We start from the raw sequence: 16,365 nt of genomic DNA on the forward strand, positions 1-16,365 counted from the left end.
AATCACACCTCCAGGAAGTGGGTGCTAGAGACTAAACAGTTTTGAGGGCAGCAAAGATCTGATTCTCATTGTAGATGAAGGAGGAGAATCTACCAAGTGGTCAAAAAAATAATAGCTAATATTTACTATCCACCAGGCACTATGCTAAACACTTAACAAATATTATCTCATTTGATCCTAACAGCAACCCTGGGAGGGAGGTGTTATTATTATTCACATTGAATAGATAAGAAAACTGAAACAGAGGTGAAGTGACTTGTCCAGGGTCACCCAGCTACTAATTGTCTGAGGCTAGATTTGAACTCAGGTCTTCCCTACTCCATCCAGCTGCCTCCTAAAATCTCAGCCAAGAGAACCTCAATAACTAATGACCCATATAACTACTTTGCCATCCAAGGAAAATCATGTGAATAACCTACATATGTAGGCATGAAGGCCATTCATGATGAGGCTATTAGAGAGGAACAGGCAGACTTTGGGGGAGTGATCGTTCACAGAAGGCAGTATCTTTTCTCTTCATTCAAATGACCAAAACAAAACAAACAACGGAACTGAGATCCCACTGTACTTTTTCTTTGTTGACCATAAAAAAGTACTTGACTTGGCAGGAAGCAAAACACCCCCCCCCAAAAAAAAAAGAAAGAGTATTTTCCAAAAAGTTGTTTACCATCCAGGAAGATGGAACAACACAGATACCATTTTCAAAAATCTGCTGATCAAAGAAGGCAAAAACCTGGGAAATGAATACTTTAAGTGAAATAAGCGCTTACTGTTTGTTGAATGAATTATGTAACTGATAACAGTGGTGCCCACCGGGAAAATCTAAACTTTCGAGGCTCCAGCCACCATTATCCAGGAGAAAAGCATCACAGAACCCAGATGTAGAGATGTGGTCTAGTTTCTCAAATTCAGAGTAAGCAGTTTTGATTAAAAAAAAAAAAGTAGGGGGCAGCTAGGTGGCACAGTGGATAAAGCACCGGCCCTGGAGTCAGGAATGCCTGAGTTCAAATCCGGCCTCTGACACTTAACACTTACTAGCTGTGTGACCCTGGGCAAGTCACTTAACCCCAATTGCCTCACTAAAAAAAAAAAAAAAAAAAAAAAAGTAGTGGATAAAGTGGAGTAGTGGATAAAGTACCAGCCCTGGATTCAGGAGGACCTGAGTTCAAATTCAGCCTCAGACACTTGATACTGCCTGTGTGACCCTAAGAAAGTCACTTAACCCTTATTGCCCCACCAAAAAAAAAAAAGTCTGCTCTAGAGACTTTTATTGTTATATTTAAGATATCACTTCTGTTTCAGATAAGCTAGAATGATTTTTGTTCTGGCAAATCTGAAAAAAAAAATGACAGGTTTTTGATCGGGAAGGTGATGCCTGCGTAATATTCCTTAGAAACAATCAGGCCTGGACTTTTCTGGTGGTCAGGTGGTGAAATAGACGGAGTGCTGGGCCTGAGTACCAATTCGTCATCAGATACCTACTAGCTGTGTGATCCTGGAGAAATCTCTTAACCTCTGTTTGCCTCAGTTTCCTCAACAGCATCTACCTCAAAGTGTTGTTGTAAGTATCAAACAAGATGTTTGTAAAAACTGCTTAGCCCAGTGTCTGAAACATAATATGTGCTATATAAAGGCTTATTTATTCCCCTTCTTCCCTGCCCCTCTCCCCCACTTTTCTGGAGAGGAGTGCAAAACACAAAGAATGGAGAAAAGAATGACAAAATTGGGCTGAAGTGATACAGTTTGAATAGTCTCACTTGTCCCAGAAGATTCCAGCCCAGATCAGCAGCTGCCCCCTGCTGCATGAGAGGTGAATGCACCTTGAAGAGAAAGCTTAGAACAAGAGACTCCCCCCTTGGTGTGCTTCACTCTTATTTACCTTTGTCCCCATCCCAGGCCTAGAGCAAAGGCATGTATCACTGAACAGTAAAAATTAGACACCAAATAGGTAAGAATTAGGAGAAATTGTATGTGAAGCACTTGTAAACCTTAATCACTGCTTATTACAATTCTCTACCAGTTCCACTTGGGCGTATATCCAGCCAGTCAGCTCTAATCTAAACCCGTTTTGGGAGCCCAGTACCAGCAGAGTAACCCAGAAGATGTCATCATATGGATTGTGCTTTTAGATAATCATGGAAACAGTGTTATCACTTGGGATTCCCTGAAGCCAGAGATCCAATTAGAGTACTCGATTAGGCTTTTGTACAGCTATAAACCCCAGAAGCCTCTGCATGACCCGGGGAAGGGAAACAAGTATTTACTATGTGCAAAGTACATTACAAATACTATCTCATTTGATCCTCACAACAAACCCTGGGTGCTATTCTTTTTTGTTGTTGTTGTTTGCAGGGCAATGAGGGTTAAGTGACTTGCCCAGGGTCACACAACCAGTAAGTGTCAAGTGTCTGAGACCAGATTTGAACTCAGGTCCTCCTGAATCCAGGGCCAGTGCTTTATCCACTGGGCCACCTAGCTGCCATTCTTATCGACATTTTACAGATGAGGAAACTGAGGTAGAAAGTAGTGAAATGGCTCACCCAGGGTCACCTTGTTAGGAAGTATCTGAGGCTGAATTTGAACTCAGGGCTTTCTGAGCTCAGGCTGGCTTCTATCCCAAGCTGCCTCTGAAATAATGATCCTGATCAGGCCTCTGCAAACACATTACTGGGAGCTGATGGAGAGCCTGAAGTCACGTCAGCACGTCCCTATGGTACCTTCTGGGTTCCCATGTGAATGACACAAACGAGAACTTGACTAAGGCTCCGTGGCTAGGCTGAAATGGTATAGCCTGAAACTAAGCTCAACATTAGATTCCCTGAGCTCCAAGGGACCCATCTGGGATCATCATCAGTCTGAGGCTAAGCTCAGGACGCCCAGGGGTGATCAGCAGGGCTGAGGCCTCCTTCTGCAGAAGGGCATGGAGGGAGGCCCACCAGACACTGATAGGGACGGGAGGCCAGCAGCTCCTCACTGCCAGGGATGGGGCTCCTTCCCAGCCCAGCTCACGAGTGCCCTGATGGCCGTGAGCCCCCATCGGGCCAAGCCAACCCGGCCCAGTCCCGAGGCCAGCAGCTGGGCCTCGAGCTCCCGGACTGGGCTACACTACCCTTTTCTAGCTTCCACCGCCACATTTGAAGCCCGCTTTGTCTTCGTTGGGGAGTGAGAAGCCTTAGGTGCACTTGGGGGCTCTAGAAGGAGGTGTGAAAATGCTGCGCCGCAGCTCGAGGCCCAAGTGAAAGCGACCTCCAGAGAGCGCAATGTCCACCCCCAGAGCGCCAACCGTTACGGGAGCCGGGGCGCAGGCGCAGTGCGCCAGTGGCGGGAAGGTCCGAGCCCTCACGCGCCTCGCTGTGCGCAGGCGCAATGAGCCCCGCAGGCCTGCTCTTTGTCCCCCGTGCGCTGCTCAGGCGAACTTGCTGAGCGGCGAGGTCTGTGGGCGGTGCCCAGGCCCCGAAAAGCCAATTGCAGGGAGGCTCTGGCCGAAGCGCGGCTCCTCCCCTAGCACGATACCGGATTGGCAGAGAGGCCAGCCAGTAAAAGTCCCGGCTCTCAAAGCCCAGGGCGGTGCCGAACTAGGTTGAGTGGTTTCCGGCGGCCGCGCGCTCTTTTCTGGAGGCGCTAGAGGCGGCGGAGCGGTGCCGCTACTCGGGGGAGACACGGCTTTGCCTCAGGTGAGTCGTGGTTGGAGCGGGCCCCGGTGAGGTGGAACGCGGAGCCCCTGGTGGGGCAGAGTGAGGCGTGAGCTGGGGCGGGGCGGAGTTAGGTTGGGCGGCGGCGCGGCACGAGACGGTGAGGCGGCTCGGTGGTGAGGCTGGGGCGGGCGGGCGGGAGAGGAGCAGCGGGGGGCAGGAGAGGGGCGGGCGCGGCGGCGGCGGCGGCGGCGGCCACCACCACCCGCCTGCCCGCCTGCCCGAGCCTCGGTCTGGCCTCGGTGCGCTCCTCCCCCTCCCCCACCCCCGTGCTCCTCTTCTCCCTCCCCTGACCCGCGGCCGCCCTCGTACCGAGTGTGCGGCGCGCTCGCGCTCGTGGGCAGCCGGGGCCCGCGCGGAGGGTACCCGCTCGGAGCTGGACGAGCCCAGCCAGGCCAGGGCTGCTCGGGGCGGCGCCTCCTGCGCCCCTCGGCCTTTCTCCTTTGTGCTCCGCGGGAGCGGGGGCGCTGTGGGGGTTGGGAGAGGCCGAGGCCCGCGCGGGAGCCCACCCGGGGCACCGTAGGGAGGCGCTGGGGGCCCTGCCACGTTTTGTCCAGCGGATCCCGCGTTTCTTCTTCGTGGCTGGGCAGGACCGGGCCCGGACCCTTCCGGGATGTTTACACCAATCCATTCGGCCCTTTCTGCGCCCCAAGTGACTCAATGGGCCCCCCCCACCCCCATCCCCTGGGCTTACTGAACGCATTTCACAAACGGATCTTAACTGTTTAAATCACTGCCAGCTGCCTCCTTCATCACTAACATTTTCAACAGTTTTCTCCAGAAAAGTCTTGCCACGGTGCTGGAAAAGTTCTCTCCAATGTGAAATTGTTTTTTGGGATTGATCACTAGGTGAGCCTTTGGCTGTAAGTCTCCAGGCTTACATTTTGGGGTGCTTTGTGGCCATTGACACTTGAGTACTCTGAAAAGATTGAAAGACCTGGGTTCAGATGTCACCTCTCACTTAGCCTTACTTTCCATGTCTGGAAAACGGGGACAATAATACCTTAGGTATTTTTCAAGGTTGGGGGGGGGGCATAGGATCAAATTTATAGAATGTTAGTCACATTTGCAATCTATAAAGCACTTTCCTAAAAGCGCTACTTACATAGCTCTTATTGCTGGCTGAGGGATTGAGAACCTCAAAATACCTTGCACTGTATTTTAAAGGCTTCGAGGGATGTAGTTCTGGAAGTGGGGAAAGGGGGGGGAATGGCTATTTAATTTGTATGAAAATGCAGACTCTCAGAAGGAGGGGAATGGTTTGAAGTTTTCCTGGCAGAAGAAGTTGGCATCCCATAGTGGCCAGAATTTAGTATGCAGCTGGTAGGATTCTAGATGGGGAGGTGGACAGTACCTTTATTTTACAGATCCCAAAACGGAAGCCCAGAGAATGTAAATTAGATTGTCTGGGATTCATTGGTGTCCTGGTGCCATAATAGTCACCTGTTTGAAGAATCGTTTATACTCTTGGGATTTTGTTGTTCTCTAAAATAGCTGCTTGTTTCAGTGCAGATTGTTCCATCGCAGGAATCTGGGAGTAAAGGTGGGAGGCAGGCAGGAAGCAAGGTTATTTCTACTTCCTTGTTTCCTTTCCTTAAGCCCACAGACCCCTTAAACCTATAGTTCTCCACCCACCCCATCCCCCACTGGAGAGGGATTCTAGATAGTCACTACACACACACACACACACACACATCATCTAAGGGTTGTGTACCTTTGGTGAAACGGTGGGGAGGGGTCAACCCGAGAAATAAATACATGATCATCAGGTTCAGTTTGGCCAGGCTCCATCCATCTAATGATACCTATATCCTACCCTTGGAGGAAGACTTTTGAAATTCTGGCTCTTTCTTAGCCAGTCTTATTCCTCATTGGTATATGAAACACTCAAAGGCATTTGCTTGTGATGGTTGTCTTGAAATGGCTTCCTTTAAATTGAATGTTGAGTACAATTGCTGTGTGAAGGCCTTGAGCCTTAAATCTTGAATGGAAGTCAATGGGGTTGCCTTTAACATGCAAATGTGTATTGTGGATTTCTGAATGGGGATATTGTCCAGGAGGATCTGGGATGTTATACTCGGACTAGTGACACAGGCCTCTTGGAAGGGCTTGTGTCCTAGACCAGAGAGGTAAGGAAAAAACCAGGGTCCTGGGGGATGGTGCCAGCTGAGTTGCTGAGGGAGATAACCAAGCAAGCGATTTAAATTATGCACCAGTATATGCTCGTGGTCTAAATAGAAGGATCTGATCCTTTCAGTAGAAATTTAGTAGGCTGGCCCAAAAAGTCTAGTCCTAAGGGTCAGGGCTCAAAAGCGGGGCCTGTGGCTTTAAGTGTGACAGAGACCACCTGGACCCAATCGGTGTTTAAGCCTGTGCCAAGAACAACACTTGAGTTATGGCCAAGTCTGCTGCTGTTGTATCTCCTGTATTATGGGTCTTTGCCCTTGAGCTGTGTGTGGGAGGGTGGGGGGAGGTGGTATCACAAAGGGGCATTAAGGGAAGAGGTTGGGGCCTAGAGATAGGACCTCTGGAAAATGTTCCCTTTTCCCTAAGTGGTGGCATCGGTTAACTCCAGATATACCAGCCACAGGTAAAGCTTCCTCTGCCTTGTGTATTATTACTAGAGTGTGTAAGAAGGCGGTAGCCTGGCTAGTCTGAATCTTGTATATCTTAATTTGAGGGAATGTTCTGCAAAATCGGAACTGAGCTGGTGCTGGACTTGCTGTAGAATGAAAGTCAGCGAGCTCAAAGTTCCTGGTTTGGTGTTTAAGGATTTCCAGTACAGTTTTTGTAATGCCTAGGACAGCTAGTACTTCAGCAAAGAAATGGAAATTCGAATTAGACCCTGTTCTTTGGAGGTATTAGGGTTTTAGGTGGCCATTCACACACGGGAAACTCGCTCCATCTTCCGACTCCAGGTGTCTTAACTGGTTGTCCCCCATGCCTGGAGTTCTTTCCCTCCTCATCTACTTCCTGGCCTCTTGGGCTTCCTTCAGAGTCCCGCTGTCTGCAAGAAGCCTTTCCCAGCCTCCTTAATCTTAGTGCTTTCCCTCTGAGACTGCCCCCAAGTTATCTTGTCTGTGGCTTGTTTGTATAGTCATTGCCTTGTCTTCCCCATTTGACTGGAAGCTCCTGGATAGCAGGATCTGTTGGCTTGCTTACCAAATGTGAGCTGACTGGCATCTCGTGGACAGTCAGTCCATTTAACTGCTCTTGAATGAGGAGATGGTCCTAGGATTCATTGTGTGTTTTTGACCTCAACTTCTACTCTGAAGATCAGGTAAGAGAATGCAGAGTGCTTTGCAAACCTCAAAGCCCTCTATAACTCAACTAGTATTCGAGTCAAAAGTTGGTGGTTTTGTTTGTTTGTTTTTTTAAATGGCACCTCATCACTCCTAAAGTAACTTTTTGGCAGAGTTGGCTTGGACTCTACCAATACTGTTAAGTCTAAGGTTGGCCTAGGGAGGGCAGTGGTCTCTGAAATTATAAAGAAAAACTTTCAGCATGACAGAAGTCACATTTTGTGACTCCTTCAGCTGAATCGTGACTTTTGGGGCCTTTGTATGGGGTTGACTTTGCCTCTGTCTTGTTTTATACAGAACTAATGCTGAAAGAAAGGAGCTCAGCTGCATAGTTGCTGGTTAGAAATGGTTATTTTGCTTGAAAGAGCTAATGGTCTCATTCCTGAAGACTGAAAATTGAAATTTGGGATCAGTGGATGAGCCAGGTCATCAGAATAATCCTGGGCCTGCTCTTGATAGAGGCAGGCAAAATAGTTTTTTTAGTCCCTAATTGGAGGAGATTTGAACTTGAAATGTATCTAGACTGGCTCAGAAGTAGAGTCCCTGTTGTCACCTTCCTTTGTTACATGTTCTGCTCGTCTATTGCTGTGGTTTGTGTATAGTTTCTTTTTTTATGTCATGTAGAAGTTTTGGGTCTTGGATTGTACTAAGAAACAGCCAGGTAGTCCAGTGCTTGGAGCTTTCCAACCTTGAAGACCAGAGTTCAAATCCAGCCTCATATACTAGCTGTGTGATCCTGTTTCTTCAACTGTAAAACTGGGGACAATAATGCTACCTATCTCCTATGGTTGTTGGGAGGATCACGATATTTGTAACAGACCCTGCGCATAGTCGGTGCTCAATAAATCCTTGTTTCCTTCATGCCTTCCATCTCATGCCTGTTATGGTGGAGGCTTCCATTTTCCAAAGGTGATAAAAGATCTCTAGCTGGTGACTGGCTGCCCTAATGAATGTGTCTAAGGGTACACTGTTCTGTTCTCTTTTATTTTGTAGGGTGCAAAAATGCAGAGCAATAAAGGCTTTAGCTCGGACAAACAGAACCATACTCCAAGGAAGCAGCACCAGCACCAGCACCAGCACCACCAGCAGCAGCCGCAGCCACAGCCGCCACCGATCCCTGCAAATGGGCAGCAGGCTAACAGCCAGAGTGAGTATTCCTGCACTTGGGTGGAGAACGGGGCCTTTCTTCCTCCTCGTCGGGGATTCCCTGTTCTTTGCTCACCTCTTCCCAAGTAGCTTCTCCTTGGGATGGTGGACCACCTCCTTAGCTATAGACATGAACTTATTCTGGATAACACCGATTGCACAGATTGGCCTACTGTGCTGTGAATGTATCACACACTTCTAGAAGTGCCTTAGATAGAACACAAATCCTGCAAGCTGGAATCATCTTGCTGTGCTAGTCCTTCACTGGTCCTTGACTGGCCTGTGCACAGCGTGAGCATAGTTCCTGTGTGTTGTTTTCCTTCTTGGATTTTATAGAGGTTCTTAACCTGGGACCCATGAGCTTGTTTTTGAAATATTTTGACAACTATTTCAGTATTATTGATTTCCTTTGTAATCTGAGGTATTTTCTGTATTGACAAATATTATTTGGAGAAGTTCATAGGCTTCACCATTCTGCCAAAAGGGGGAGTCCTTGATCCAGAAAAGGTGGAGCTCTACTCTAAAAGTTGTCACATATATGCTAGGCTCCTATCAGTGCCACCTCTCTGCAAGCCCTGGAGAAGCAGGACTCTCCATGTGGATCTGCAGTTCCAGAGAATTGGGGCAAATTCAGAGTCTCTAGGAGAAAAGCTACTGAGTCTAAGTCACATTTGGATGAGAAATCTCCACTAGGTCCCTGACAAATGGTCATTTGGCCTCTGCTTGAAGCCCCGTGGGGAGAGGGAGAATCCATCTTGACTGGCACCCCAACTGGTGTCAGGAAGAGATGTAGAGCGGACATTTCTTCCTTTGGACTTCTGCTTCTGAGACCTCTTCAATGAGGGGAATGTCTTTTTGTGGTGTGTTTTAATTACTATCTGTTTACAAAAACAATTTAATGCACAAATCAAAGCTTCTAAGCTGCAAGATTAGCCCTGGGCTCCGACAGAAGATGTGCTTACATTTTGGCCTACCTTGAATTGGCCTCATCATTGAGCCCACAGGATAATAGGAGACCTTAGCTTCCAAGATGCTGTCTGCTGCTAAAGGGAGGGTAACTGCTGAGGACTCATGCCTTCAACATAACAAATGAGAAACTCCTGTGACGATGAAAAATTGGAGAGATGTAGTTTCTGGGTAATTTAATCATTTCATGAATATAGCTGGCAGGATATTAACGAAAGGTCTATGGGATCTCTCAGACCAAAGACCTAATGGCAATGGGGTCTCAATTCATATACCCTTCTAACTGTAGGAGGCCTATCACACAGCTAACAAATCCAATTGGTTAATATCATTCAAATGGAATTGGTTGACAAGCTTGGAGGTGGGTTATGGGACTGAAAGAATGTAAGATTCCCCCCTCAAACTAGTTTCCAACTGGGTGTGGTTTAATCTCTTCAGGCCTGCAATCTAGACAAAAGGCTCTATCTCCACCTAAAATTCCTTGTAAGCCTGGGTTGGGTTGGGTTGAGTTTGATGCAGATGAAGACTTGGATGGAATCTCTCCAGGAAACCTTTTTTCCTTGTCCTCAGGGAGAGTCTGAGGAAAAGTGACCTCCCAGTGTTTTCTATATGTACAGAGTGCATGAGGCAGTTGGAAATTTGCTTAGGAAAGGAGACAGTTCTCTTTGGGGTTTGCTAATCTAGAAAGCATCTGTGCACCTTGTTTCTCCACAGATGAAGGCCTGACTATTGATCTGAAGAATTTTCGGAAGCCAGGGGAGAAGACTTTCACCCAGCGGAGCCGCCTCTTTGTGGGCAATCTCCCTCCTGACATCACTGAAGAGGAGATGAGGAAACTGTTTGAGAAATATGGAAAGGCAGGCGAGGTGTTCATTCACAAGGACAAAGGCTTTGGCTTCATCCGCCTGGTGAGCTACTCTGGAGGAGCTGGGGGGGGGGGGAATAACACTGCAGAAGCCGCTGGCTTGTCTGAAACAGGCCTGAGAAAACCCTGGCGTCCCTGCGTCCCAGCCCTCTCCTTGCCTCTTGTTGCCCGTTTCCTGGCTATGAGGAATTTGTGTTCTTGGGCTGTGTGTCAGACTGTGATGTCCTCTCTTCTGCCCTCTAGGAAACTCGCACCCTAGCCGAGATCGCTAAAGTGGAGCTGGACAACATGCCCTTACGTGGAAAGCAATTGCGAGTGCGCTTTGCCTGCCATAGCGCATCCCTGACAGTTAGGAACCTGCCTCAGTTCGTGTCCAATGAACTGTTGGAGGAGGCTTTCTCTGTCTTTGGCCAGGTGGAGAGAGCTGTAGTGATTGTGGATGATCGAGGAAGGCCTTCAGGGAAAGGCATTGTGGAATTCTCAGGGAAGCCAGCTGCCCGGAAAGCTTTGGACAGATGCAGTGAAGGATCCTTCCTTCTGACTACGTAAGTGGAGGGAAAAGGGTGGGTGGGCTTACGGAGAGCTGCCTCTTTGCTTTCACTTCATGGGACTTTGTGTGCTCTTGTTTTGTCTCTTAAAAGTTCACTTTCCTTCCTTGGTGTGGGTCTGGAGGATGAGCCTGTAAGAGCCAGGTTCTTTTTTTTTTTTCCTAAGACTTCTTCCCCTAGGCCTGCAGAGAATAAGCCGATGAGGCCGATTCGACCTGGAGCAGCTAGGGTGAGCTGCCCAAGAAGCTTTACTGACGTGGTATTCTCGTTGGAAGCCGGAGAACTTGGTCTCTCCCTCATTCTTAGTCTTTTTTAGGACTGCGTAGAATGAAGGGTCATCTCTCTATATGCATGTGAAAGCAAAAAAATAACAGATAAGCAATCATAGAATATTAAGCACCCAAGCCTTGTCTGTTGCCATTTTCTCCAAGTACAGCTGATGGTGCTGCAGTGCCAGCTTAACATTGGTGAAGATGGGGTATTGTTGGTCCCTTGGCTTGGCATGTGCTCACAGGGTGCTAGTGGATTGTCAGTCCATCTGAACATTTAAACCTCTACCTGCTTTGAAGTATGGGCTTCTCTTTTGGGTTGCCAATGGTAGTACTTCCTGTGCCTGTGGGTGTTATCCCAAGGTGCTTTATAGAGTTCTTGGAATATTGTTCTGGAATCTAGGTGGTGTATCTCTGCCTGTTGTGAATGACTCCTTTGTAGCTGCACTCAGGTAACTGCAGCCTGATCTTTGGTGGATGTCGGCCCTAAATCCTCTGGGGTGCTCTCACGAGGGGCTTGGCTCCCTGGGACTAGGTGTGAAAGCCTTTTAAGACCTTTCTTGGAGGATTGCTTTCCTTCAGTCAGTCCCGGGCCTGAGCCCTAGCTCTAGCTCGCTTTGTTAATGCGGAGTGGTTCCTTCTTGACTAACTCTAAAGACATTTTCCTGTCTCCCAGATTTCCTAGGCCAGTGACTGTGGAGCCGATGGACCAGCTGGATGATGAAGAAGGGCTCCCAGAGAAGTTGGTCATCAAGAACCAACAATTTCACAAGTATGTGACCCTGGGGGGCGAGCCTATTATGTGGTTGCACTTCATTCCTAAGAAAGAAGGGGAAATGCCTTAGGTCTGTGTGTGCATGGGTGGGGGGGGGGGGCAGGCAGTCCAAACTTGTGATTTTGTGTAATTTGGACTAGAAGAGATAGGTCAGGGGTTTTCTCTCTGTTGTGTTGTGGCCTTTTTCCTTTGAGAGATTGTCATTGTTGGGGATGGATCGATCCTAGGGTAGAAACTTAGCTCGGCCTTTCTTTGTGTTACCAGGGAACGAGAGCAGCCGCCTCGATTTGCCCAGCCTGGCTCTTTTGAGTACGAGTACGCTATGCGCTGGAAGGCACTGATTGAGATGGAGAAGCAGCAACAGGATCAAGTAGACCGAAACATCAAGGAAGCCAGAGAGAAACTGGAGATGGAGATGGAAGCTGCTCGCCATGAACACCAGGTCATGTTGATGAGGCAGGGTGAGTTGAGGCCTGCAAGTGGAGGGCCTGGAGAGGACAGAAGGGGGTTTTGGAAGGGTCCTGGGGACTATGGGGGTCAATGCCTTGCTGCAGTTTCTCCCTCATTGTGGGTACTGGTAGCCTCTGCAGACCAAAGACTTCTTTTCTCTTTTCTGACCCATGGAATAACATTGGAGGGTGTACATACTCAGCCATGGGAGACAGTATAGCGTAGTACACAGGACCCTCAACTTGGAGTCAGGAAGACCCGACTTCTGATGTGGCCTAGCTGAGTGACCCTTCTATGGAGTACCCTCACTGGGCTTCAGTTTGAACCCAGATGGTTTCTGAGGCTGTATCTACCAGCCTTAGATCTGTGAGCCTCATGACATGCACTTGGCTGTGTAAAAGGGAATATTGGTTGGGAAAAATTCTCTGGGTGCCACTTGCCTGATGTCTCCTCTTTTAGATTTGATGAGACGCCAGGAAGAGCTGCGGAGAATGGAGGAGCTACATAACCAGGAGGTGCAGAAACGCAAGCAAATGGAGCTCAGGTACTTTTCGATCCCCTCTCCTTTTACTCTGAAATCCTTTCAGGTAAAGCCTCCTAATTGACTACTTCCTACAAGGTTGATTGAGACAGTGCTGTTCCTAGGCCCTCTCTCTGGTTAGGTGAGCCTGGAAGCTGGCCATACATAGTTTGGGGCAGTTTACTGGCACTACATTAAAGGGAAGCTGCTAAAGTGCTAGCCCCCAGGGGCACCTGACGGACAGGAGAGGGGCTTTCCCATGAAGAAGTAGGGCAGAAGAGAAGGCCTGGTGTGCTTGGTAGGAGCCCATGTGGGATAGCTTGCCTTGTTCTGGTGTGTCCTAAGCATCTTGCTGGCTAACTCCCTATACTCCCCTTATTAGGCAGGAGGAGGAACGCAGGAGGCGTGAGGAGGAGATGAGGCGGCAGCAGGAAGAAATGATGCGACGGCAGCAGGAGGGCTTCAAAGGAAACTTCCCTGATGCGGTACGGAGTGCCTTAGTCCCGGGCACCCCTGACGGGCTACTCATTCATGGCATAACAAACCAACTAGAAACTGGTGCCTGGGACACTGAAGGACACTAGAGCCAGTCCCTTGGAAGAAAAGTAGCACTAGAAGCCAGGCTTGGAATTAAGAGAGCTTACTCCAGCAGAGAGGAGATATGTATGGTCTGCTGCAGTCATGTTAATTTCAGACCATGGCCTGCTGTAGAATCATGTTAATGTTAGACCTGGGGCCCTCCCCAAGCAGGGAGAAACCGTTTTTTAGATCAGGCCTACTCTCAAGCTCAGTGTAAAAAATTAGGGCCACTGTCCTCCCCTGTGGTTCTAGGTTAGGATCTAAGTTTTGTGGTGACACCAATGCCCTTCAGTTCATGCCCTTGAAGTATTTCTGGCAGATTGTTGGTCTGGGATCCTGGGTGATAGTGATACACATACCCTGCATCCCTTTCTAACAGGAGAGCCTGTAGCTCATGTCTCAGCAGCTCTGGGATGATCTTGACTCTCCTTCTGCTTGGCCTCAGCAGTGTGCTGGGGGGTGGGGCTTTTCTGGCAGGCCTCTTCATTTGGCTTTTCCCTTAGCACTGTTTCCCAGGGATGGGGGGGGAGGTGAGGACAGCTCTGAGTGGATGCTCCTTAGGACAAAACCAGAGGTGGGTCTGATGAAGTTTTGGTGAACAGGCTGTGGTGAACTTTTGTGCCATTTTGTTTATTTTAGAGAGAGCAGGAGATGCGGATGGGCCAGATGGGTATAGGAGGTAAGGACTTGAGGCTGCAGCTCCAGCAGTTGTTCCCCTCCCCCTCACCTCTCCCAGATTCCAATGGCTATGTTCAGGTAGCATTATTGATGGGGTTTAGTGTTGGGCTCAAGACTCCCCTGGGCCTAGGACTACAAAAAGACAACTTCACAAAACAACTGGCATGATACAGAAGCAGTTGGTGGCTGTGATCAGATATGGGCCGAGGCGATCACTCCCTGTGTGACATCCTGTGGTGCCGGTCATCTGGCTTGAGAGTTGGCTGTGGGCAGTGAAGGTAGCTTCTGCTGTCCTTCCTTATCCCCTGCCCTCCCCATGCTTGATTTGGCTCAGGTAATCAGAGGAGGGTGTGAGGCCACAGCATTGATCCTTAGTCTAGCCTTCGAGGCTTGGTACCAGCTTACTTTTGGTTCCCGTCTAGCTTGGGGAGTGTGTTTATCAATTGTGGTGGTGTCCTTGTCCCCAGTCCCCCCCAGCTCCTTACATTGCTGTTTTTAGGTGCTATGGGCATAAACAACAGAGGATCCTTGGGAGGTGCTAATGTGCCAGCTGGTGCCCCAAGTGCTCCAGGGCCTGGTCCAATGATGCCCGATGGAACCATGGGAATGGTAATATATTTGCAGGACTGGCCTTAGGGGTACCTTGGACCAGTGGGGGAGGCAACGCTTGTTTTCTGTGACCCCCTACTCCTTCATTCAAGAACTGGAAGTGACCTCCCAGGCCATCTAGTCCAACTTCCTCATTGTCAAAATGAGGAAACAGAGCCCAGGAGGTTAAAGGAATGACTCGCCCCAGAGTTCATAGGGCGGTAAGCGCCAGAGTCGGCATTTGAACTCCACTCTGGCTTCATTCCCTATGAGACAATGTTTCAAACTGCAGATAGGCTCCACGAGTTGGCGCTTCAGGAGACAGGCTTTGGGTTTAGTGGATACATTACTCTAGGAGCTGATTGTTCAGCTGTTTCCTGTGGGGGAGGGGGAAGGTCAGATTATTGTTCTTTGAGGAAGACAAGGAAAAGGGGTGGATGTACACAGAGGTGGATGTAAGGAGCCTGAAAACTTTTGCTCTGTATGAGCCAGAAATGTGTTTTACTTGTGGGCCACTTGGGTCAGTACTGGGTAGGCTCAAGTCTGTAGCTGCTGTGGCCTGGGCTGGTCCAGTTCATTTGTCTAGGCCCAGGAGGATGTCAAGTTAGGCCAGTATCCACAAATTGAGGGGCTTGGTCAAAACAAGATCAATTTAGGAGTTTAGTGAATTGAACAATGTCTGGATTCTTGTCAGCAGTGAGAAATTGGGGTGAGCTATCAGGGAGGTGATTACCACAACTTTTCTTGCTGGTGTTGTCAGCCTTGGTCACACTGAAGTGGAGAGGCCCTGATAGCTTTGGCTCTGTTTTTGGTGGAGACCCATCGTGCAGCTGGCCCATACCATCCTTTTTAGGGGAAGAGGGACTTTGGGTAGTGGGGAGCTCGGGGTTAGGGGATGTGCTTTAACACCTCTTTCCCTTTCTCCTTTGGCACTGAAGACCCCACCACCCAGTGACCGCTTTGGCCAGGGTGGTACAATGGAAGGACTTGGGGCAATGGGTGGAAACCCTCCCGCATTCAACCGAGGAACTCCTGGAGGGGACTTTGGCCCAAACAAACGTCGCAGATACTAATAGAGTCACAGTGTCGAGTTTCCCCTGACCCTGCAGACAAGGACCCTTTTTGGACTAGCCAGGATTCTACCTTAGAGGGGTGTTGGGGCTCCGCTCCTCCTACTAGTTAGGCCTCCCCACTTGAACTACTCTAGGTAGGAAATTTGCTGAGGGCAGAGAGGGGTTAGGGAGGGGCATTTAGTGAAGCAGTTCTATGTGGCGCATTCCTAAAACTTCAATGTGAAGGCTACATTGGGGCTAGGGGGAGGCCATGGCACAAGCAGACCCGGCTATATCCCTGTTTCCCTTGACCATTCCACCTTTCTCCCCTCACTGCTCCCTCAGTCACTTAGACACAATCCTTACCCCCATTTCCTCTCTGGTTAGGACCTCAGGTGTGTCCATGAAGTTCAGGCAACAATACCAATAGAAGACCTCTTCCCTCTTCCCAACCCAGTGTTCCTTTTATGTCCTGAGAAGAAGGTTTTGTTATCTGCTTTTAGGTTTCCATTCATTATCTGTTTTGTTTTGTTTTTCCAACTTCTCTGTATCTTAGATGGGGGGTGGGGGGGCAGCCCAGAGTAGAGGAGCTTTGCTGCCTCCCTCTGGGAGGTGCTGGTGTGTCGTGAACACCCTTTCTTGTTGGTCCAAGTGCGAGCTTGGAGGCAGGGGCAGGGGCTGCTGGGTGCTGGGGCTTGCCTGTCTTCCTGGATCTGTGCTGCACAAGTTTCACTGGTGTAGCTGGAGTTTGAGAAATGACAGGAATGCAGCAGCAACATTATTATTAAAAACAGATTTTAAGCCTTTTGCCACCTTCTGTGTTGTCTCTTTTGTTGGGGGTAGGGGAATATGAAGAGGTCTTGGGGGGGGGAAGGGGGGTGCTGAGGTGAGAGATGTGTGTCCAGTGCACTGGAAAGATTTGGGGAGGGGAGCAT

General features: G+C 49.1%; 1 protein-coding gene across 1 annotated transcript; it reads left to right on the top strand.

The window, feature by feature from the left end:
• Positions 1–3,545: 3,545 nt before the first annotated feature.
• On the top strand, positions 3,546–16,240 carry NONO (non-POU domain containing octamer binding). Its single transcript, XM_043974436.1, has 11 exons — positions 3,546–3,674; positions 7,988–8,141; positions 9,821–10,014; positions 10,215–10,516; positions 11,465–11,560; positions 11,828–12,024; positions 12,473–12,557; positions 12,916–13,018; positions 13,752–13,791; positions 14,290–14,399; positions 15,317–16,240. Exons 2-11 carry the CDS (start codon positions 7,997–7,999, stop codon positions 15,449–15,451), a joined length of 1,407 nt encoding a protein of 468 aa, XP_043830371.1. The 5' UTR covers positions 3,546–3,674; positions 7,988–7,996; the 3' UTR covers positions 15,452–16,240.
• The last annotated feature ends 125 nt before the right edge of the window (positions 16,241–16,365 follow it).

Source organism: Dromiciops gliroides, chromosome X (genome assembly GCF_019393635.1).
Source record: "Dromiciops gliroides isolate mDroGli1 chromosome X, mDroGli1.pri, whole genome shotgun sequence".
NCBI lineage: Eukaryota > Metazoa > Chordata > Mammalia > Microbiotheria > Microbiotheriidae > Dromiciops > Dromiciops gliroides.

Excerpts from the sequence above, each read along its gene's own strand:
- NONO (XM_043974436.1), top strand. The coding sequence starts at position 7,997 with ATGCAGAGCAATAAAGGCTTTAGCTCGGACAAACAGAACCATACTCCA. Across the intron at positions 13,792-14,289 it reads GGGCCAGATGGGTATAGGAG|GTGCTATGGGCATAAACAAC; the intron begins GTAAGGACTTGA and ends TGCTGTTTTTAG. Across the intron at positions 14,400-15,316 it reads CCGATGGAACCATGGGAATG|ACCCCACCACCCAGTGACCG; the intron begins GTAATATATTTG and ends TTGGCACTGAAG.